At 34.1% G+C, this 25351-nt stretch overlaps 2 protein-coding genes across 2 annotated transcripts; one reads left to right on the forward strand and one right to left on the reverse strand.

Annotated features, from left to right (window-relative positions):
* Positions 1 to 840: 840 nt before the first annotated feature.
* On the forward strand, positions 841 to 5196 carry LOC120092507. Its single transcript, XM_039050603.1, has 11 exons — positions 841 to 1062; positions 1168 to 1252; positions 1896 to 1972; positions 2074 to 2098; positions 2178 to 2268; positions 2382 to 2448; positions 3120 to 3216; positions 3572 to 3750; positions 3936 to 4172; positions 4263 to 4379; positions 4862 to 5196. Exons 1-11 carry the CDS (start codon positions 985 to 987, stop codon positions 4925 to 4927), a joined length of 1119 nt encoding a protein of 372 aa, XP_038906531.1. The 5' UTR covers positions 841 to 984; the 3' UTR covers positions 4928 to 5196.
* A 7287-nt stretch (positions 5197 to 12483) lies between these two features.
* On the reverse strand, positions 12484 to 18674 carry LOC120067379 (endoglucanase-like). The gene is given in 9 exon segments (XM_039018950.1): positions 12484 to 12822; positions 13395 to 13561; positions 13837 to 13945; positions 14765 to 14917; positions 16266 to 16343; positions 16457 to 16639; positions 17631 to 17843; positions 18457 to 18566; positions 18569 to 18674. Coding segments are annotated over 9 exon segments (1458 nt in total).
* Between the last annotated feature and the right edge of the window lie 6677 nt (positions 18675 to 25351).

Genomic DNA, 25351 nt, shown 5'->3' on the forward strand with positions numbered 1-25351 from the left:
ATGGCTCGTTTAAAAAAAAATGTTGAATGATCCTTTGCGGACGTCAAATTTGGATGAGATTACCAAAATATACTTGTGCGCACACGGATAAGCAGTCTCACTCTCACTCGTTTCGTTCTCTCTTCTTTTTTCACTCACAAATCACTATGTCTCTTGCTCTCGCTTGTCTCGCTCACTCTTTTTTTTACTCATAACTCACTATGTCTCGCTCTCACTCGTCTCGCTCTCGTTTCGTTTCCTCATTCACAAAATCACTTCTCTCTCTCGTCTCTTGCTCACTAGAGTTGATCGCATCAGAACTGCTTGGGTGAACTCGTCGTGCTGAAGGCAAAAAGCCGAAAACGAACAAAGAGAAGATGCAAGCTCGAGCTCGCTATGGGGAACTCTCTCAACATTTATCAGTAGAGCTATCGCTAAGCTTTCTTTCAGTCTGTTTGTGCCAGAGAAGAAAAAGACGTATATAAGAGAATAAACCGAAGAAGAAGAGGATGATGTGCAAAAGAAGATCTCTCGCACCGGAGAAGAAGAGAAAAAAGAAAAAAGAAGGACAGTATTGTAATATCATGTGGTCATGACATCAACAAATAAGCATTTGATATTTTTTTAAAAAAATGGGTCATTTATCATCTTGGACCTTTGAAATGGGCTTTTGGCGATTATCACAGAAATTTATTGAAAATAAGTGGACTATAGTTTGTACTAAAATCCAACCAACTTCGAAGTATAAAAAATATAATATTTAGTCTAATATCAGCATAAAAATAACTGACATATTTAAATAATAATAATAATAATAAAGTAAAAAAATAAACACCCAGCAACTATAAATTCTGAAAAATATAAATAAAAAAAAAGCCAGCGGTTTTTTTCTCGCTCCTGTTCTAGGTTTGGGAGTGCTTAGATCAAACTCTTCTCTTCCACAACCTCAGGAGGCAAACACAGCGTCGGCCGTGGATCTTCTTCACCGACAACCAACCAGAAGCCATGGCTGCTCCCGAAGCTCCTCTCTGCTATGTCGGCGTCGCTAGACAATCCGCAGCTTTTCGCCTAATGAAGCAGATGGTTACTTCTTCCTTTCCTTCCGCCTCTTTCAACCAATCTTTTCACATGGATTCTTCGTCATTCTACAACTTTGAATTAATTGTGTTTTGAATTGCTGTTTTCTAGGGATGGGAAGAAGGAGAAGGACTTGGCAAGGACAAGCAAGGGATCAAAGGCCATGTTAGAGTTAAAAATAAACAAGATACTGCCGGTTTGTCTCCTCATCTCCTTTTTTGTTTCGTTAATTCAATTTTTTTAATTGTTCTACTCGATCAAATGGTAGATTTTGTACATTTGTCTCTAATTTTGAGGTAACGAATTTAAATTTCTGTTAGATTTTCGGATTTAGTTCATTGTTAGTGAACAATCAATCAGCTAAAATGGTTTGATAATATTCATGTTTTTGTTTTTGTTTTTTTGTCTTCAAGAAATAAAGTTGCATTCTAGTAGTTTCATTGTTTTTTTTTTTCTTCGTTTAGAAAACATTTTGAACTGAAATAGTAGTTTGGTTCTTTTGATTAACGAGTTTGTTATTTGGAAATGGAGAGTTGAAAAGAAAAGGGTTATCAAATGGCTCTAACGGCTTCGTATTACATGATAAAGCTTTGAAATCCTGCTTTTGAATCAACTGATAAGATTATATTTTGCATATCAAAACTAACTCTAGAAGTTAAGTTTAAACCATCCAAGGTACTAGTGTAGTTTGCATCATGTGGGGTATTTGTGTAACACCTACCATTCGGGTGAGCTTCATAAGGCAAACCCTAGATGTCTTCATAGTCTAGGCCTTTGGGGTGGGCTTGGATGTTTTATGAATGCGTTTTAGATTGTTTTGACTTGTTCTTTGCCCTTAGGCATCGGCACTGAGAAGCAGAACAATTGGGCTTTTGATACCACACAATTTGATAACATCTTGAAGAGACTGAAAGTGGTATTTCCCTCTCCCCATTCTATAATTTATCCTATCTTGTATTAATTTTGTGTATATTTTGAGAATTGAATAGCTTAAAGTTCTTTTTTTTTTCTTTGCAGCAAGCAGTAAAAAACAGTGAGGAAGGTAATAACTTTGGGAATTAGCTTGCGTCAGTATTTCAAGAGTTTGCATATCCTGATGTTTATGATTTGATGATTTTCAGCTGCAGAGAAGGATGCCACTGCGGTGGAGACTGTGGATGATGCAACCAATGATCAGGATCTGGTTACTAAGGCAACACGACCACAAGGAAGGTTGGTCCGGTTGTATTTGGCCCACTTATGAGTTGTTTAACATTATTTTTTTTTTCCAATTCTCCTCCTGATCATTTAATTACTTGGAGATACATGTTTTTCTTTTTTGCCAGATACAAGAGAAGAGAGAGAGGAAAACTTGTCAATGCATATTCTTCTAAGGATCTTGAAGGGATCCTTGTAAGTCTTGAAGTTTCAACTCTGAAATCCTCATATTATCTTTCCGGGGTGCTATCATGTCCAAGGAGATGAAAATATCTGTCGACATGTCGATATATTCGTTAATCGAAGTGTTTGACGTTGATATTAAATATTCATTGATATCTCCAATATTTTTTATAAATGCTGGTAGAACATAAGAAATGTCATATATTTCATCTGATCTGAATAGGAATACTAATAACAATATCCATAATTTAGTGTAGGAGTAAAAACAACTTAATTATTAATCTAAATAAATTTTATAAATTTCGTGACTTACATAAATATCCAACAACATATCCGTAAAATTGGAATCTTGATATTGGTATCGACATCGATATTTTAATCCCTGATCATGATTCATGTCAACTAAAAGATGTAATGAAATGCTTGTTTCTTGTTTTGAAATAAAGTAAAGATTCAATGAAATACAAATGATGAATTTTCTAAATGTTCTTCCGCACCATCGTTCTAAGTTTTACTGGATCTCTCTTTTCATTGTGGCATTTCTATTACAGGTGCTTAGTAATATGTAGACCAATTGTTTCTTCTAGCTTTATCAGGCTGATCAAATTATTTGTAGTGTAGCTTCTCTATATATGAATGTCAGAATGTAGTGTGCCAATTCTCAAAGTAGATCTACGATGCAGGTAAAAAAGGTGGAGGAGTTACCACAAACATGTTCTTACGCAGATACCGAACCGGAGTCATCTGAGGAATCTGAAATTGATGTTCCTGCCATTGGAGGTACTTTAAATTTTCTGAAGTGACTATTCTGGCCTGGTCTTCTAATTGTATTTTCTTTATTTAAAACTTGTATCTCCATATATTGAAATGTCATAGTTATTTCCCCCTTCTATGTTATCTTTATTCTCTTTTTTCTCTTTGCAAAAGTGGTCAGAGAGTTCAACACTGGGTAAACCCCATTAAATTTCTTAAAATGCTCACATCGAATCCTAAACTAATTTCTAACGAAATTATTTGCGGCTGGGCTAGGTTTGGAGATATTAAATGCAGTTGGTATGGAACTAATATTTTTCTTTTATCTCCCGTCTTGGAGAAAATCAAATCATATTCTGAATGGACTTGCTGCATCTTACAGAAAACAGAGTTGGTGTTTCTTCTGAATGGTGGGGCTACAAATATGGATTTATTTCTGGAGGATATTTGGGTGCCGAATCTAAACGAAGAAAAGGCCTTCAAACCAAAAGCAATGAGAATGTGCATGAGAGAACCACCTTTCATGAAGATGATCAAGAGAATCTATACAAGCTTGTCCAAGTATGTCATCTTCAAATTTTATTTTATGAATTTTTGGTATAGTAAGATTACACTATAGTGGGATATAATATTTCAGAGAATAATGTTGGAGTTCTATGGTGCAACAATATTTGTCATCTGTTCACGGATCATGTATTTCTTTCACAGATGGTGCCTGATAATTTTTCTATTTTGAAACTTTATAGGATAAATCCACAACTGGAAAGCAAGGACTGGGTATTAAGAGTAGACCAAAGAAAATAGCTGGCTGCTACTTTCAAGGAAAAAAGACTTCCTTCGATGAAAGTGACGATGAAGACTCTGGTGATGCCGCACCCCCCTTGAAACGGAAGTATGACGACTCCTTCAGCACAGTAACAGTGAAATCTGATGGGCAGCAGAAAGTGAAGTTGAGAAAATTGTGTAAAACGATTCTTGGCCAAGTATGTTACCAATTGTTGGGGGAGATTCTTTTTTTGTTTATTTGTTTCTCTAAGGCATCAATGACATTGGTTCGCATCTTGTTATTTTAGGTACCTGGGGAATCTTTAAAGCTGAAGCAGCTAAAAGCTTTGATTGATGAACGTGCCACTTCAGTTTTTGCCAACTATTCTTCTAAGAAAGATGCACTTGCTTATTTGAAACAGAAGGTACGGTTTTTTAGCCTCTCGGACGTGTATAGCACACATTTTCTAAGCATTTCAACCAAACTTGATTTTTGGGGAAAATATCTCTTGATCTCTAAGTTTTTAATTATAGTTTCTATTTGGTCTATTAGTTTCAAAATGTTATTCCTTTACCTTTGAGTTTTGAGTTCCGTTTTTCATTGGATCTTTAGGTTCCAAGATTATCCATGGATAGTTAACACTAAGAACCAAGTGATGCTCTCACTGAAAACTCGGTAAAATCTTGAAACCTAGGGATCAAGTGGAAATTATTCTCATCACTGAAAGGGTAAAATTATAACATTTTGGAACTTAGGGGACCTATTGGAAATTAAACTCAAAGGGGGGTAACATTTTGAAACTTAGGGACCAAATGGAATTTGAGGATCTAATAGGTATTTTTCTCTGGACTTTTCATGGAATTGCTTGATGGCAATTGATGTTCTTTTTCATGTTCGTGGTTGCAGCTTGAGAGCAGTGGGAAGTTTTTGGTAGAGGGGAAAAGAGTGGCTCTGCGGTCAAGGAGTGGTTGACAATTTTGTAGTGTAGTCTTAAATACCTGTGGCGATCTGTATATTACAGAGAGGTTAGAGGACAAATACACATATATATGGAGCTCTCTTGTGGTATTTTCTTTAAACCGAATTTTGGCCCATCAACTATTCATTTCTTCTGCCTCATCCTACCCCTGATTATATGTAGGCAGAGGCTATGTTAGAAAGAGCTTTGATTATTTGTATTAGTGATGTTCTTTGAATTATGGTATTGGATTCTAATTTATATACAAGATTGTTACAAGTTACAATTAAACTTTTTATCCATCTTGAAAAGGCACATAACAGAACGGCTTATAGAAGCATTTTCCAAAAGCAAACCCATTATTCACTCTACTTCTCTAGGTTGAAAATAATGTCAGATGTAATTAAATTGAATAATCTTTTTGACTTTGTACTTCTCCAAATAATCAAATCCATTGTGGTACAAAGCTTAAAGTTCAGCCTTTTGCACTCTCTCAACCATCAAGGTCAGCTCTTGTCGATAATTCTCCTGTTGGTTTGATATATTCTCAGGATTTTGATAGCCTAAAATGCCAGAGCATCAAAGGTATAGAATATGGCCAATCCTTCAGGGTTCCTTTAAAACCCAGAAAGCTGAAAGTGAGAAGACAATTATACAGTTTGTCGAGTCGATGTACAAGAGAATCATACCAATCAACAAGGCCGAAGATTGGTAGATGAGGAAAAGTTCTGCTAATTCTGTGAAGGAAGTACTTGAGAAGACAGTTTATATGTTTTAAGTTATGACCAAGAAAGCGATCTCATATTCGATAAAAACAAGGGGTTCACACTTATAATGATTTTGAGATGAAACCCCATGTTATCCAATATGGTATTAGAGCTCATAAAGTTCAAACAGAGATTCGGTCCAATAAAAAGAAGGTGAATTGTGAATCCAAAAGAGGACTATCTTGAGGGGTGTGTGTTAGGAACCTAGAGTTTTTCCTAAGCTGTTTTTGCAAATATTTCCCTCCGATAGAAACAAAGAAAAGAATTACACCAATGAAAAAAAGAGATTCTCATAACAAAACTCATTACCAGTTGAAATGTAGTAGTATTCTCATTCAATATGGAATATATTTGAAAACAGAGTAACATGTAAAGCATCTTGAATAAGAAGAAAGAAACAAAATGGAAAAACGATGGTAGTAACTCTTCATTCAAGAGAGCTCGGAAGCCCCTCCTCTAGGAAACTCTTCCTTATTTTTCTACCTGCCTCCTGATTTTCCCTTTCCTTTCCTTTTAATCTCAAGCTGAGGGGTCCCACCTTAACCATTTTCAATCCTTACTATCTCTTCTGCCCTCTCATTTGTCGATTCAGCCTCATTTCTAACCGTATCCCCTCCATCTTTTCCAATTTTACCCTTCCTCTTATATGTATAAACGATTGGGGGTTTTGCAATTCCTCCCCTCTCGAAACACACCTTGTCCTCAAGGTGGAATGCAGGGAATTGTTGTCTCATTGCAGGTGCTGCCTCCTAAGTTACTTCACTTTCGGGCAAACCCTTCCATTTTACTAACCATTATTGCACTGTTGTTTCACCATTCCATCTTACTCCCAGTACCACCTTCGGACTAACTTGAAGTTCAAACTCCTCGGTTAAAATGGGGGGAATGTGTTGGACTTGCTGAGTTTGGCCTAACTTTTTTTTGAGTTGTGAAACATGGAACACGTTATGTATGGCTGCCTCGATTGGTAAGTTCAGAGGTAGGCCACTTCTCCAATCCTCTCCGCTACTGTGAAGGGTCCGTAAAACTTGGGAGATAACTTCTCATTTCTTCTTTTGGCTAGAGTCCGCTGTCTGTATGGCTTTAATTTGAGGAATACCTCATCCCCTATCTCGAACTTTAGTTCTCGACGATGCAAATCAGCTTGCTTCTTCATTCGATTCTGAGCAAGTTTTCCTTGAGAGCATTCAGAGCTAAATCTCTGTCTTTCAACGCTGTCATTAGTGGATTTTCGATCTCCATAGTGTACTATAGGGGGAGGAGGGCGACCAAAAACTGCTTGGAAAAGGGTGGTGATAGATTGATGAAATGTAGTGTTGTACTATAATTCTGCCCATGCTAACCATTTGTTCCAGCGAGTAGGTTGTTCATTGTAAGTTTTCAAGCAACGGTTGACTCTCTCAGTTTGTCCGTCGGTTTGTGGATGGAATGTCATGCTCCTTTAAGTTTCATTCTTAAGGATGTGAACATCTCCCTCCAGAAATTACTTAGAGAAATCTCGTCCCTATCTGTCGTGATCGATTTAGGAACGCCATGGAGTTTCACTACCTCCTGTATGAAGAGATCCGCCACTTGCTTCGCTGTAAAGGGATGTGTTAAGGGTACAAAGTGGCCATACTTGCTTAGTCGGTCTACTACTACAAGAATAGAATCGAAACCTCCAGCCCTCAGTAGCCCCTCTATGAAATCCATGGTCCATTCTTCCAATGACAGCTCGGGAATTGGTAGCGGTTGTAATAACCCAGCCGACGATAAAGACTCTGTTTTGTTCCGCTAGCAGATCTCGCACCCCTCCACATATCTCTGAATATCAGACTTCATCCCTGGCCAATGTAGCCCCCCATTCATTTGCTTATATGTCCTCAGAAAACCCGAGTGGCCTCCCAACACTGAATCATGGAAGGTATGTAATAGTGATAAAATCAAGGATGAAAAGCATGGAAGCACCAGCCTTCCTTTGTACAACAATCTTTGATTCTTCCACTGATAATGTGGTTTCCCTTAAGTATAGCTATGATCTTTTGGAGTTCTTCGTCAGCTTCCACTTCCTTAAGGATCAGATCTACATCCACTACTGCAGAGGACATTAAGCTCTATATTTCAGGAACATCTTGCACCCTTGAAAGAGCATCTACCGCCTTATTCGCAAGCCCAGGTTGGTATAGGATTTCAAAATTGTACCCTAGCAACTTGGCTAGCTAGCGGTGAAACTGAGGCTGGACCTCCTTTTGTTCAATGAGGAACTTCAATGCCTTCTGATCAGATATGACTGTGAACCTCCCCTCAAGTAAATAATGTCTCCATTTCTGGACTGCCAACACCACGACCATTAATTCCCTTTCATAAACTGACTTGGCCTGCACCCTTGAAGAGAGTTTTTGGCTGAAGTAAGCTATTGGTCTATCCCCTTAAGTAAACACTGCTCCTAATCTCATGCCTGATGCATCAGTCTCGATGATGAACGGTTTGTTGAATTCAGGTAAGGCTAGCACTGAGTAGGATATCATCTGCCTCTTTAAGTTCTCGAAGGCTTTGGTGGCTTCCTCATTCCATTTAAACCCGTTCTTTTGAAGTAATTTGGTGAGTGGGGCAGCTCGGGTACTATAATACCCCTTCACGAACCTGCGGTAGTATCCTGTGAGTCCTAGAAACCCACGCAATTCGATTGTATTCTTTGGTTGTGGCCAGTTGACCATAGCCTTTATCTTATCACCATTAACCTCTACCCCTTGTGAAGAGATCAAATACCCCAAGTAATGAATTCGTTCTTGACAACAGTTGATGATCCCTTAGTACATTGAACACCACCCCCAAATTTGTTTCATGTGTAGATACATCAAGGCTATAAACCAAAATATCATAAAAATAAAACAAGGATAAATCGACGTAAAAATGGTCTAAAAACCTGGTTCATAAGAGATTGAAACGTGGCTGAAGCGTCATGACAAGAAATTCATAGTGTCCCTCGTGTGTGCAAAAGGCAGTTTTTTCGATGTCCCATTCTTTCATTCTGATTTGATGGTAACCAGACTTTAAGTCCAACTTGGAAAATACCGTTGCACCGTGTAACTCATCCAATAGTTCTTCTATCACGGGTATAGGAAACTTATCAGCTACCGTGGCCTGATTCAATTTCCTCTAATCAACACAAAAACGCCACTCTCCATCCTTCTTTTTTACCAAGAGTACAAGGCTTGGGTAGGGACTTCTGCTAGGTCGTATAAAACCAGCCTACAACATTTCTTGTACTAACCTCTCTATTTCTTCCTTTTATGCGTGATCGTATTTGTAAGGTCTCACATTGATGGGATTAGTCCCTTCTTTGATGAGGATGTGATGGTTTATTGATCTTTGTAGAGGCAGGGTTGATGGCAGTTTGAATATGTCCTAGTTCTGTTCCAGAAGCACTCGAATCATTAAGGGTAGTTGTGTAGAATCAGTTTCTTCTTGCACTCTAGTCTCTGCCTCCTGCTCAATCTCTAACTGCTTGAAGTCTATTAAAAACCCCAAGTCATCTTCTTCCCATTGCTTACTCAACATCTTGAATGACACTTTTGCCTTTGTTAATGAGGGATCCCCTTGCAATGTTATATGGGAGCCTTCGGCCCAAAAATCCATGGTTAGGGACGACCAATGAATACCCATGAAGCCCGTAGTGCAAAGCCATGGAATTCCTAAAACTACATTCATACGACCTAACTCTATTGCCAAAAAATATTCCTTCACCTTCAACCCGGGTAGGCTGAGTTCTACCCTTTTACAGATTCCTTTTCCTTCAATTTCACTGTCATTCCCAATCACTACTCCAAATCTCGTGCGTTTTTCTGTAGGGATGTTCAGCTCTCTGACCGTGTCCTAGTGAATGAAATTGTGTGTCGCCCTTGAATCGATGAGGACGAGCACCTCCTTCCCTCTAATTACTCCCTTCAACTTCATGGTACCTTTTGCTGAGAAGCCTAGCAACGAATTCAGTGCCAATTCTGCCTTTTCTCCCACTTTTGCGTTATTCAGCTTCAACTTTTCTTCCTCCTCCTCGCTTACTTCTTCCCCCGGATCCTCATCTTCGTTAGCTATGAACAACATTAGTTGGCGATTTTCTCTGACTTTGCATCTATGACCAGACGAGTATTTCTTACTACATCTGAAACATAAACCTTTGTCGAGCCAATCTCTGAACTCAGTATCGGACAACCTTTTCACGGGTGCTTCTCTCTTCGCAGAAAGAGTCTTGACAGGTATCGCAACCTGTTTCATCGATGGTATCTCGTTTCCCTTAGTTTGGGCCTTCTCGGCAAGTTCTCTCCTTCCCTGATGGGCCTCACGACTGCAAAGCCCACTAACTCCCAAATCCTTGAGAGCGATTTTTAAAGCCAAGTTCCTATTGTTTACCAGCTAAGCCTCTCTCATACAATCGTCTAGTGTTTTAGGGTTGCAGTTGATAATTTCGGCTTGCACGGTTGGCTCCAGCCCATTCATGAAGGTCTTGCAATACTTCTTCAGACAACTCCAGCAATGGTGCGGAATAGGTTACGAACTTCTTAACATAGTCCAAATATATTCCCTCTTGTTTGATTTTGAGCAATCGAGCGCATAGGCTTCCTTCCCCCACATTCCAATAATGATCGAACAACCTCCTTTTTAATTCTTCCCAGGTTGTTATCGCCCTGCGGTTGTTACTCCAGCGAAACCAATTCACCTCATCAAGAGCAAAGCTGATAATGGCCACCTCACATCAGTCAATTCGTGGATTTCAAAATAATGTTCTGCTCGGTATACCTAGGACTTGGGATTTTCACCTGTGAACATAGGCATTTCAAGGCGTTTGTACTTACCTTTGTCTGCTCCGATTGTAACTCCCGCGTGGGACGGCTCTGCCTCATCCGCCTTACCCTTCTCCTTGGTCACACTACCTTCAGTGAGCATTGATTCCTCCTTCTTCCTGGCTGTGTTGCTCTCCCGCACTTCATCGGCTATTCTTTCAAGATTTTTGCATAATCCACTTATCAGTTCTCGTAAGCCGGCCATCTCCTTCTCTGTCGACTCTAGTCTTTCTTCAATTTGTTTTTGAGCCATGCCTCGCATCTTCCCCAGGATTGTGGCTCTAATACCACGTTGTTAAGAACCTAGAGTTTTTCCTAAGCTATTTCTGCAAATATTTCCCTCCAATAGAAACAAAGAAAAGAATTACACCAATAAGAAAAAGAGATTCTCAGAACAAAACTCACTACCAGTTGAAATGTAGCAGTGTTTTTATTCAATATGGAATATATTTGAAAACAGAGTAACATGTAAAGCAGTCTTGAATAAGAAGAAGAAAGAAACAAAATGGAAAAACGATGGTAGTAACTCTGCAGCCATTCAAGAGAGCTCGGAAGCGCCTCCTCTAGGAAACTTTTCCTTATTTTCTTACCTGCCTCCTGATTTTCCATTTCCTTTCCTTTTAATCTCAAGCTGAGGGGTCCCACCTTAACCGTTGTCAATCCTCAGTGTCTCTTCTGCCCTCTCATTTGTCGATTCAGCCTCATTTCTAACCGTATCCCCTCCATCTTTTCCTATTTTACCCTTCCTCTTATATGTATAAACGATTGGGGGCTTTACAGTATGTTAAGGATCTTACGTTAGAACAATCTTGAAGTTCATATATCACACCGTTTTATCTCCTAGTTGGAAAGTGATAATTTTGAGGAAATTCAAGTCAGAGATGAGGATAATGAAATGGATATCATACCTCTTGAGGAATGAGGATATGGGCATAGTAGAGTTCTTGATCAGAAATCTTTTGGAGGAATTGGATAAACCCCCACTCCATTCAACTTGATGAAGCTTTTGCATCAAGTCATTACCCTTAAGCACATTTTTCTCTTCTTAAAATAGAAAAACGTATAAAGTATAAAATAATATAAATATTATATACAAATATTGGATGCCTATGTTTAATGTTCGGAAGAAACAAGTGTTATTCGTCTATTACCTCATGTATTGTCCATATGTCACATCCTAGTATCCATATAATTTCACCTCCTACTTGTCAAATTGTCTATAAATAGTCACATTCAGTGGATCTGAAAAAGAGCATCCGTAGTTGAGAATTAAAGAAGGGATTTTCATATTTTTCCTATTTTCTATAATTTTTTTATTTCAATTTTAGTTATTTATAATTTTAATTATCTATTTTATTTATTTATTATTATATTCTATTTCATTGGTATTCATGTTTATTTGGTGCCTTATTTTGCTCCTAAAATTTATAATATAAAGGAGTTTTTTTAAGTTGAGTAATGGTTCCAGTGAGAATCAAACAATAACCTTTGAGATATAATCATGAACGAGAAGTTGCGGTGAGACTTTTCTTGTATTAAATTTTTGGGGGAAGGGGTTGCTTAATAGGGTTTGATTTTTATCATTAAGCATTTTAGAAGAAATTGTATTATTTACTATTTTCATCCGTGATTTTGTGCAATGTGTCCTCTTAAATATGGAAATATAACTTTTTAGAAAAACATTTTCTTATATCTCATGAATAATTTTGAATTTTTTTACAAACCAATCAATCGCCATAACATAATTTATATTCACAACTAATTTGACAATAATATTTTTCAATCTTGGGACTATGCCACACAATAAATCTTTATTTCATAATGTTATTAATACATGACAAGTCTATAACATAACAACCACATGACAACATTCCACAATAAAATTTAAGGTCTTTGTGCCATATACACAATCAAATACAAATATTCAAATATATCTTACAAAGTCAATGCTTGCTAATCTTTAAAATATTAGGATCCAATGTGTTAGTAATCTCTTTTTCCTGATGCAACTAAGGCAGCCACTGAATCAATAAAAGTAGCATTCATATAAGTTGTAGGCTTAGAATAAGAGTAGTCCGACCTCATATCAGTGAATTGATCGTTTGAATTAGGACCTCCTACTATGGCACCGATGTGTATGTTCGGATTTGGATTATTTGAATAAAAATAGTTCGAGTAACCGTCATTACAACCAACTTTTGTAGAGTGCACTTTTATTGAAGGGATGGATGAGGCTCTATGATGCAATTGTAAGGGATAGTTGTTGCCAAATCCTACCATGTATGACATTTTCAAGGGATTTTTCCCCAATATGTAATCCACCTACATTGAAGATAAAATTGACTTAGCTTTTGAGTGTCCTTTCTTGAACATCATAATTTCAAAATGTGTTTATGTACTCAAACTTAGAATATCTTAAGAAATTAGATACTAATAATATTTTAACGGGTTGAAAAGTTGATATTTAACTTCATGATGTTAGGGCGTCAGACAAATTTAAACATTTAATTGACTCTTTCAAACACAAGTAAATATTAGTCAAAATCACTATTCTCACATTCGTCATTCAGTGGTTAACTAGGTCATGCTAATTTTTTTTTTATACGCGTGAGTGTCCGAGCCAGCTTACGTGTACCTTGACTAATCTCATGGGACAACTCGTTCGATCCTACAACATTTGGGTGTCAAAAAAACTCGTAGATATATTAAATTCTAGGTAGTTGGCCACCATAGATTGAATCCATGATCTCTTAGTCCATCATCAAAATGATGTTCCTTTTTTATCACTAGATCGTGCTAAATTAATCACATCATACTATACACATTACAATATTGTCATAATTCTTTTAGCAATTATTGAAAAAGCATCATATGAGAATCTCCATATAACTTACCTGTGATTTGGCAAAGGTTTTGATTTGAGAAGAGGAGAAATATTTGGATCCACAATGAACTCCATCAACATGAGCTTGGTTTAAAATTCTAGAATACATGAAAAGCACCATGGAAGAGCTCGATGCATACTGCAAATTACTATTATCTCTTAGGAAAAGAAGCCCACCTACAAATAAGAAACCTTTCATTTATTGGTCATTTTCCACAAAGTTTATGTAGCATCCAGAGTAGTAAGTTATAGTTTGTTTGACAGTACTTTTGAAATGGCTAAAATTATTATTATTTTTTTTTTTTAAATCGCTTTTGAAATACCTTTCAATCACTTAAAATCAATTTTCAATTTTTCGCTTTTAACGTTTTCGAAGTGATTTTAAAAATTATAAAAGTGACCATATACATGTCATCAAAGGAAACTCTCAATTCTTTTGAATGGAGTGGTACCTGGCGTCATTGGAATCTGAGAAGAGTCGCCACCGGGCATCATCGTGCAGGTGAAAGATTCTGCATCGTTATTAAACTTGCTCAAATTTTTCTTTCCTTTATAGAATTCCTGTTGAGTTGAAGCCTTCAGGATAAAAGTGATCATCTAATTTATATATAGTTAAGAAAATGAATTTTGCATTTTTAACCTCAAATTGACCTCTATATTTTCTAAAATTTGGGCTATATCCTTTTAAAATCCCGAATTAATATTTGTATAAATTAAATACTAAAATTTTAAATTAATTTAAATTCTCAATTAAAATTTTCATTTTCAAATCACTAAGGCATAATTTCTTCGTATACAAGATTTTTTAAAATATATGGATACGTATTGGAGAGAAACACTAAAATCATGATTTTATTAACTTAGGTCTCTTTTGGTAACCATTTTGTTTTTTGTTTTAGTTTTTAAAAATTAAGCCTATAAACACTATTTCTACCTCCAAATTTTTTACTTTCTTATCTACTTTTTACCAATTGTTTAACAAACCAAGCTAAATTTTGAAAATTGAAAAAAAGTAGTTTTAGTTTTTAAAATTTGGCCAAGAATTAAATTATTGTACTTACGAAAGATGCACATCAATGTAAGAAATTGAGAGAAAATATGCTTAATTTTCAAAAATCAAAAACAAAAAATAAAATAGTTACAAAATGGGGTCTATTTTTTTTAGTTTAAAAATTTTGCCTTAGTTTTTTAAACTATTGGTAAAAAGTAGATAACAAATGAAGAAAATTGAAAGGTGGAAGTAATGTCTATTTACTTAATTTTGAAATACAAAAATTAAAAATCAAATGATTATCAAACGGAGTCTTAAGTGTATCATTTGATTTATTCTCAAATTTTTTTTATTAGAGTTTTTTTAAATAAAATTATTTAATTACACACCTTTGCTAATAGTATCTGAGCTCCAACAAATTTATTGTCCCAACTAAACTCGGGTGTGGGTTGACTCCACCCTTGGTTGGTTAAAACATAGCTCAAGTATTTGCTATTTCCACTTGCTTTGTATAACCAAGTCGCTGCCCACAACAACCCATCCTAAACAATAAAAGAAAAATGAACAAAGGGATCAAGGATAGTACTATGTTGTTTATTTATTCCTTAAAACTTTACAAATATTGTATGATGTCTTAGATTTTTAATCATGTTTATCTTCAATCTGTTCAAAACATAGACGAATCGTATACGAATATCATTATTTGACGTGACATGAAAACATATATCTAATAAAAAAAAATATATTATTACATTCGTATTTAAATTTTGGATAAATTATAAAAACCACTCCTAGAATAAGGAGGTAGTTGCATTTATATCCTTATATTTTCAGTTTAAAAAAGCATGCTCTTAAACTTATATGAGTATTAAAATTTGGTCAGATTAGACATTAAAATTTACATAATTGTATGAATTGTAACATTTTTATATGTTTGACGGTTCAATTTTTATCATTTGTGGGTCCAATTTCAATAATTATTGTAATTTTGGGTTCAATTTAGGGACTCAACTTTTACAATAGAAAGTTTGATGGTATAATTACAACTACCACCATATTTGAAATGTGATTTTTGCAATTTGCCTTTAAGTTTTTAATTAATTAAAAGTTACAAACAAAAATATAAGAAAGATTTGTAATGTTGTAAACTACGATTGAATACTAGAGTGTGATGCACAAAGATATAATGCACTCAAGTATTTTTCTTTCATTCTTTTTTAATCTTTTCTTTTCTTTTTTTTGAATCATAGTATTTTTCTTTTGATATAATACATGTTTGACTTTGATTTACATATTATGTAATTTTTTTCCTGATCTATATTTGATAATATATCTTATGTATATGATTTTTTTAGTACAATAAAAGTGAGGATAGGGAAATCGAATCTTTAAAACTCCAATTTGATTATGTCAATTGTTGAGCTAAGCTAATTTTGATATATGATTTATTTTTCTAAAAAAAGGTTAAGTTGAAAAATAATATTTTAGTTATTAATGCTCAAATGTCTAAATTTAATATTTGTAATTTTTAAATAATACTAATAACTTCAATTTAAATTCTAATGCTTTAGAATATACACTTTAAAAGCTTTTTTTTTTATGTGAGATGGGAAGCTTATAGACTTTTTTTTTCTCCTAAATTAACAATAAACTAGCGGCAAAAACTAATTTTAAGATTTATTGAAAATATATAGACTAAACTTGTACATTTAAACATGTTGAAACTAAATTAACAAGTTGGGAGAATACCTTACCAGTAATAATTAACGGTTTTTTTTAATTGAATGAAAAGTTATTGTCCTAAATCTCGATCCCCTTGTACTAAAAAAAAAAATCGACCCCATGAGAAAATCATAGCACAGAAATAATGTTGTCGATTTCACTTATTACTTGGTATCCAGAATAAGAACGGTAGAATGGACAAGCAGAATAAGATCCTCTAAACTGGTTCAGCAAACTAAAAGAGCTGGACATTTAAAAAAAACGACAACGTTTCAATACAAAATTAAAACTAGATTCATATAGCTAGGGTGGCAGTTAAATAAATGAGGTAACAATTAACTGAATTAAATTCTCACAAATTTGGATTGTTGAAGAAGGATTCTTGAATAATTGGCATCCACACGGTTGAACACGATGGAAGCGGCGGCAAGCGCGGCTGCTTCGGTGCCGGGAGAATTAGGCGTTATCTTGTAAACCGTTCGAGGGATGTCCATGTCCTCTGGCCGCTCCCAGCACTTATGATCGCCATTTCCATCCCCTACCTGTGAGTTTTCGTGGAATATTTTAGATCCTTTTGATAATCATTTTATTTTTAACTTTTGTCGTTTGTAAGCCGTACTTTCACTTATACTAATATTATTAAAAAAACCAACCCAAATTTTGCAAACAAAAAAAGAAAAGTAGTTTGTAAACTTTTGTTTTTGTTTTTAAATTTGACTAGGAATTTAAATATGTCCTTAAAATGTGAAAATCATAATTGAAAAATTAGAAAAAAAAATTAATATAAATTATATCATGAAAATGAATATTTAGAAAATTTAAAACATAAACGATAGATATTCATAAAGATTATTGTTGACCTAGGCATAATTTATTTGGTTGGAGGACATATGCCGTCGATCAAAGAAATGAGAGATTGGAGTCTACACTCTCACATGTTGAATATTTTTTAAATCAAGATATTAACAACTCCATTAAAGTGTTTAGGCTAAATTCCTCACTTCAAGTTTGAATTTACGAATGGTTAAAAAAACATGGTAGAGATTTAACTTAAAGGTTATATCATTGACCATGAATATATAACTTTTTGTTTTGTTTAGCATACTATACTTTCAAAGCCGGTAATTACATGATACCAAAATTGACAAAGTGAGAAGGTATTTTTTTCTATATATATATATATATATATATCAGAGAGAACACAACTCAATTGAAACGTATACTGTCGATCAAAAAGTTTAAGAAATGAAATCTTTCCACCTTCCATATTGTACTAAGAAAAATGATGTATCAAAGATTCAAGGTTATGGATGTCTTCGCCAATGCTTTCTTTCTTTCTTTTTTTGGTAATATACCAATAAATGATTCTTTAACTTCTTTATTTTCTACGTAAACAAGTATGAAGTTTTAAAGACAGGCAGGGAAATCTTAAAACCAATACTATATATATAAAAAAGATGAAAATCAGGGATTCATTACTTTAATCAATATAAAATAAAAATAAACAAAAAGGATACAATTAATTATACAAACCTGAGTATAGAGTGTGGTGGGTGAAGCATGAGCCCGCAAAATGAAGTCGGCGCCCCACCGGACGGAGCTCCGGAGGTGTTCCAGCTGCATCACTGATGCTATCTCTTTTTCATATTCCACGGCGGTCCAACTCAACAATGTCACCGTAAACGCCATCGGCCAACCGAACTTCACGTTGTCGCCAGCGTCGTAGTAGCCTCCCACCAAATTCACCTACCAAAAGACCACATTCCAAAACCTTAAAAAAAAAAAAAAAAAAAAAAAAAGACATTTTTACCTATCACAGCTTAAGCTAATGAGCTATGGTTATAGTTTATCTCACATATTGTTAATTATTCAGATATTTAGTTTAGAAAGAAATGACATCATTACACCACATTTGGGACTAGGGTTTGAGCTAAACTTAGGTAGGTTTAACCTTAAGAAGACGAACTTTGTTTGTGAGGGGATCAATAACATCTTATGAAACATACATTAATACCTCAACCTAAACTTCGAGTAACTTGATAGGTTTAAAATTGTTATGAAACATACTTTTAAATTTTGGTTTTAAATGATTATGGGTATAGTTGGGAGTAGGATTTTGAACAAGAAAATGAGTTATTTTGACTATTTCAAAAACCACTCCTAAACATGTCATAGGACTTTTAAAACTCAAATTGTAACATTCTCAAACATGGAATGTGCACTATGCATTATCCGAGTAAAGTTCAAACACAAGACTTCTACTATGATACTCTTATTAAAGAATATTGAGTTCAAAATTTTAATAATTTGTGTATACTCGTACTTAACAACACAAAAAATACTCGCATTTTTCTCAAACATTTTCATAGCTTCCATCGGAGAGTGCAGAGTCACCTCGCCACTTAACTCGCTGCGTCACATGCAACTTTTCTGATCGTTGTCCTTCAAAGAACAAAACGGCTTTGCCAACGCGTCACTATAGTTGAAGGTTTGATCTACAATCCAATTATCGGAGGTGACAAAGACAACGTTGTAGAGAACCCAAATATCCCAAATTACTAGTCGATCTAATTTCATTGGTTTTGGAGATAAGTTTCAATGGAGAAAGAAAGTCGAAAGAGATATAGAAGGAAGAAGAGTATTTATAGAAGATAAGAGATGAGAAATAATGGAGAAAGTGTGGGGAAGGGCATGGCGGGTTGGATGGGAATGATGAAGATATGTTTGAATTTAGAGAGAGTGCATATTTTCAAAGCCATTTCCTTAACGTCATTTAGATACATTTCCAATTTCTATATGCAAAAACCTAATTTTCTATTTGTACTTTGAAAGTTGTTCTATTTCAATCTTCATACTTTAAATTGTCTAAATATATATATATATATAAAAAAAACCTTAAAATTTAGTTTAAGGTCAGTGTTTTTTTTTTTTTTTTAAAAAAAATCACTATTTGTCTTCTTTCTGGAAAATCTTTTCGGAATGGATGCACATTACTTTACCAAGTTTAATAAAAATTAACTTCAATCTATCCATGATAATTAATTTTAAGATTTTATTTGGAAATGCAACTAAATCCTCCACATTTACTGGATAAAGAAAAGATCAAGGATTTATAAAAGTGGACAACCATTTCTAATGATATGAGACATTTTGAGTAAAATCAAGAACAAAAATATGAGGGCTTCTACCTAAAGTAGACAATATCATATCATTGTAAAGATATCTAGAGATCTAATATTATCTCTAACAAGTGATATCAAAGTAGGCCTTGACGTATCCATGTTGATAGAATCTCCGAGTGTCTTAACAAAGAATTGGAGAGCCTCAGAAGATGTAATCATGATGGTATCTATCCATGGTTGAGCTTTCGAACCTGCGTTGTGCTCAAGTGTAATAATTCTGATAGATATGACTATTCTTGATTTAGCTAGATGAGGAAAAGATCATGAATTTTTAAGGGAGGACAACTACCTCCAATATTATTTCAAACGACAAAAATAATATTTTAACTATATATATATATATTAATTGTCTTTCATTTTAAAAGTAAGAATAATAATGCTTCTAAAATAAAACATGTGAGTATATGCAAACTTTTCTCTCTCTTTTTTTTCCTCTTTATTGAGAGAAGCGACATAAATGTAATCCTTAATTATTTAGATTATAATTTTTTTATAATCATTGATTATTCAGATTTTTATATCTTTTTGTCTCTACACTTCTCATTATTTGTCTATTTTAGTTTGTAGTTTCAGTTATTTACTATATTGGTCCATATATACCTTTAGAATCATCCATTTTAAGTCAGGTATTTTTCAAACGTCTGTTTTGTTTTGTACTCGTATAAATTGATTTGGTTCATGTTTACAAAATTTCCAGCACAATGTCCAAACACAATTGAAAACTTTTTTTTATTAAAAAAGAAAAGAAAGGGGAAAAAAAAGAGATAAGAAAAAAAGACATATTTTTATATATAAAAACTAATTACACCTCTTAAACTTAAAAAATTCCCCTTAACTTTAACAGAACATAATAATTTGACTATGTTGCTATTTTACGGTTAATGGTTTAATTAAACAGATGGTGCTATTGCAAATATGTGTATTAATGTGTTAAGCATGAGCACATATTGGAATCACGTAGGTTATTGATGGAGTAGATATTAATATTAAAATATAAGAATCAAAGTAGTAATTAAATTTTTAAAAAACTACTAAAATAGACATATCTGTTAAGTTATTGAGTTGTTTTTATTAGGTTAGAATAAAATTCTTTGAATTAGCAACTTGATTATTTAGATTTCTTTTTCTGGTTTACATCACTCCTTAGATTAGTATTTTTCTATTAGTTTGATTCCTTTATATTGGCTATATAAGCCTAGTTTTACTCTTCAATAAAACATAGAGCATTCATCCAATTTGCTCAGAGTTCTACATTTGTATTATGCACAAATTGGTATCAGAGCTCCCATTATGGTCTAAGAATAAAAACTGCACTGCAGTTTTTTTTTTTTTTTTTTTTAGTGATTTTTTAGTGAGGATGAGTGAGGATAACCATTTTATGCAACCAACTATTCCAGTTTTTTATGGTCACTATGACCATTGGAGCATGCTTATGAAGAACCTACTAAAATCCAAAGGGTATTGACACCTAATTGAAACTGATTACAAAGAATCAAAAAATGGAGAGACATTGTCTAAGATGCAACAAAAGGAATACGAAGATTTGATGTTGAAGGATCTCAAAGCTAAGAATTATCTATTACAAGCTAGAGACATAATCACTCTTGAGAAAATTTTGGAGAAACGCATAGCAAAACAAATATTGGATTCCATAAAGAAAAACTGTGAAGGAAATGCAAAGGTTAAACGCTCAATTCTCCAAGTATTGAAATGTAATTTTGAGATTCTAGAAATGAAATCAAATGAAAGTATCGTAGAATATTTTGCTCGTATTATGAGTGTTGCAAACAAAATGAGGACCAATGGAGAATAGGTAAATGACATTATGGTTGTTGAAAAAATTCTTAGAATTTTAGCTAAGAAATTCAACTAAGTGATAGTCTCAATTGAAGAATCTAAAAATATTGATACACTTTCAATTGATGAACTACAAAGTTCTCTCGTTGTACATGAGCAAATGTTTCATAGAAACAAAGTTTAGGAGCAAGCTTTCAAAGTGACCATTGATGATCAAAATAGAAATGAAGGTCGAGGTTGAGGACGAGGAGGCTATAGAGGTAGAGGCAAAGATCGAGGACGACAACCTTTCAGTAAGGCAATCATTGAGTGTTACAGATGTCATAAGCTTGGTCATTTTCAGAATGAATGCCCAACACTAGAGGAGCCCAACTATGTTGAATTGAATAAAGAAAGAAATGTTGTTGATGTTCTATGTAGATGTGATCATGCTTCACAGAAGGACATATGGTTTCTTGATTCAGGTTGCTCAAATCATATGAGTGGTAATAAAGCTACATTCCATGAGTTAGATAAAGCTTACCGAGATTCAATAAAATTGGGCAATGATACCAAAATGAGTGTACTTGGAAAAGGAAAGGTGAGATTATATAGGAATAATAATTATCATATGGTCACTGATGTTTTTTATGTTCCAGAGCTAAAGAACAGTCTTTTAAGCATTGGACAACTCCAAGAACGAGGTCTTTTTGTTCTAATTCAAGCTGGAAAATGCAATATTTATCACCCAAAAAAGGGTTAATTATTGAATCGGAGATGACAACCAATAGAATGTTCGTTGTAAAGGTGAAATTGCAACTCAACAAGGGGAAGGGTGTTTGCTTCCACACTGCCTCAACAAATCTAACTCATCTTTGGCATTGTCGATATGATCACTTAAGCCAAAAAGGCTTGAGAACACGTTATACTAAAGATATGGTCTGTGGACTTTCACAACTAAGTGTTGAAACTATTACTTGTAGTGGTTGTATGGTTAGAAAGCAACATAGAGACTCAATACCAAAAAGAAGCTCATGGAGAGCAACTCAAAAATTACAGTTGATACATGTAGATATTTGTGGTCCAATATTTCCAATATCAAATAGTAAGAAAAGGTATTTTTATGCTTCATAGATAACTTTGCAAGAAAATTTTGGGTATATTTTTTAACGAAAATCCGGAAGCATTCGACATGTTTAAATAATTTAAGAAATTTGTTGAAAAAGAAATGGCTTGCCCATTGTATGTTTACGAATTGATAAGGGAGGAGAATTTAACTCACGAGATTTTAATGAGTTTTGTAAGCAACATGGTATTAGAAGACAGTTAACCACAATCTACACTTCCTAGCAGAACGACATAACAGAATAGAAAAATCGAATCATGATGAACCTAGTGAGATGCATGTTGTCTGAAAAGAAAATGCCAAAAGTACTTTGGCTTGAAGCAGTTAACTGGGTAGTTTATGTGTTGAATAGAAGTCCAACATTAGCAATAAAATATCTTACACCACAAGAAGCATGTAGCGAAGAAAAACCCACTGTGAAGCATTTCAGAATATTTGGGTGCATTGTCCATGTGCACATACCTGATAAAAAACAAGAGAGAAATTAAGAAACAAAAGCTTTCCTTGTGTCCTTCTAGGCATCAGTGAAGAATCAAAAGCGTATAAAAAGGTTTGTAGTAAGTTGAGACGTTATTTTTGACGAAGAGAAACAATGGGATTGGGATAAAACCCTAATCTAACAAAGTTTGGTGAACCCTGAATGGCAAGATGGTGAGAGCGATGTTGAGGTGATTGAAGACAATGTTCTCGACCATGAAGAAGGTGAAGCCAATACAAACATGGAGAATTGTGATCAATGCCTATAATCAACATCCTTTTCAAATGTGTCATCATCAGCAAACGAAGGAGGAAGAATACAACGAGTTCCAACTTACTTGAATGATTAGGTTACTAGAGAAGGACTTTCAGGCGATGACAACATTGAAGCTCACATGCCTCAGACTGATATAGATCCAGTCAAATTTGAGGAAGCATTAAAATGTCCTAAATGGAAGTTGACAATGGACGTTGAGATGGCCGTAATTGAGAAAAATGAATTGCCATTAGGGGCAAGGAAGTTTAGGGTGAAATGGATTTACAAAACAAAATTCAGTGAACATAGAGAGGTGGATAAATACAAAGCTAGGTTAGTGGCTAAGGATTATTCACAACGACAAGGAATTGATTATTCTGAAGTTTATGCACCATTTTCAAGAATGGATACAACCCGTATAACATTATCTTTGACAGCACAGAAAATGTGGAAAATTTTTCAACTTGTTGTAAAGTTTGCTTTTCTTCATAGAAAATTAAATGAAGATGTGTATGTAGAGTAACCAATGGGTCATGTGTAGAGAGGAAATGAGCATAAAGTATATAAGCTAAAAAAGGCATTGTATGGCCTAAAACAAGCTCCTAGAGCTTGGTTTAGTAGATTGGAAGCACACTTTGAGGAGAAGATTTTCTGAGATGCTACAGTGAACGAACATTGTTCATTAAATATATACAAGCGATGATGAAGATGAAGATTTTCTTATTGTGAGTGTTTATGTCGATGATTTAATATATACGAGCGTTGATGAAGATTTGATGAAGAAATTTAAAGAATCCATTTTGATTTGATATGTTAAATTTAGGGAGAATGAGATTTTTTTTGGGCATTGAAGTTTTGCATAAAAGAGATGGTATATATATTTGTAAAAAAAAATGCATTTTAAAAAGATTTGGAATGTAAAATAGCAATATTATGTGAAATCCCATTGTACCAGGTTCTAAGTTACATAGCGATGAAGGAGGGGATCTAGTTGATGAAACATATTTTAAGCAAATAGTTGGCAATCTCATATATCTAACTACTACTTGGCCAGACATGATGTTCATTGTCAGCTTAATCAGCCGTTTTATGTCGAAGCCTACAGAATTATACTTATAAGTAACTAAAAGAGTATTTCAGTACTTGAAAGAGACCATTAATTTTGGGATATTTTATGCACAAGATAAAGGTAAAGAAGTTCTTGCTTTCATTGATTCTAATTATGCTGGAGACATCGAAGATAGAAAAAGCACATATGGATATGTATTCTTAATGAACTCGGGAGCTATCTCATGGCCTTCTAAAAAGCAACCATTGGTTACTTTATCAATCATTGAGACCGAATTTGTAGCTACAACAGCATGTGCTTGCCAAGCTGTGTGGATGAAGAGAATTTTGGAAAAGCTAGAACTTAAGCAAGACGGATGTACAACAATTATGTGTGACAACAACTCTGAAATTAAACTCTCCAAAAATCCAACCATGTATGGGAGAAGCAAACATATAGGTATACGATCTCATTTTATTCAAGATTTAGTTAAACATGATGTGATCAAATTGAAATTTTGTGGGACTGAAGACCAAGTTGCTTATGTGATGACTAAGCCCCTGAAATTAGAAGTTTTTCAAAAACTTCAAAACTTGTTGGGAGTACATGAAATACTAAATGAACTCCACACTTGACAGTGTCTAGTTCAAGAGATAGATTGTTAAGTTATTTTGTTATTATGTTACTTTTATTCTGTCAGAACAAAATTCCTTTGGATTAGCAACTTAGGTATTTAGATTTTTTTTTCACCATTTCTTTAGTGGGTTAGTATTTTTCTTTTAGTTTGATTCTTTTGTATTGGCTATATAAGCCTCATTTTACTCTTTAATAAAACACAGAACATTCATCTAATTTGCTCAGAATTTTGCATTTATATTATGCAAAATATCTATAAACCAAACTTTTAGAAATTTAAAGATAAAAATATGAACGAGTTTTGCATACTTTAGTTTAAAAACTAAAGAGGCTAAAAATAAAAATAAAATCTTAAAGCACCTTCACTTTTTAAAAATATTTAAATTAAAACATTCATGTTTGATTACATACTTTTAAAGTGATTTTAATTGCATGTGTTGTTTGGTTACATTACATCTAAAAATGATTATATAAGTGTATAAGAGTAATACTTAGGTGCAGTTTATGATACACTCATCTCCGTACATAATTTTCAATTAAAAATATTTTTAAAAAAAAAAAAAAATTGTCACATGACAACTTGTGATTGGACACTTAAAAGAATTGCACAAAGATTTATGCAGCTCATGATACATCTAAATATTTTTCAATACATAAATTAGCACAATAATTTTCAGTTAATAACCTTAAAAAATCACTTTATGAATAATCAACTTTAAAGTGTTCTGAAAAATGTTTTTAAATGGATTTGTT

The sequence above is a fragment of the Benincasa hispida genome, chromosome 12 (genome assembly GCF_009727055.1).
Source record: "Benincasa hispida cultivar B227 chromosome 12, ASM972705v1, whole genome shotgun sequence".
Taxonomy (NCBI): Eukaryota; Viridiplantae; Streptophyta; class Magnoliopsida; order Cucurbitales; family Cucurbitaceae; genus Benincasa; species Benincasa hispida.

Bases quoted from the DNA above. Each gene is read 5' to 3' on its own strand.
- LOC120092507 (XM_039050603.1), top strand. From the start codon at position 985: ATGGCTGCTCCCGAAGCTCCTCTCTGCTATGTCGGCGTCGCTAGACAA. The intron at 1,253-1,895 runs GTTTGTCTCCTC...CTTTGCCCTTAG, and splicing joins AAATAAACAAGATACTGCCG to GCATCGGCACTGAGAAGCAG. The intron at 2,269-2,381 runs GTTGGTCCGGTT...CTTTTTTGCCAG, and splicing joins GCAACACGACCACAAGGAAG to ATACAAGAGAAGAGAGAGAG.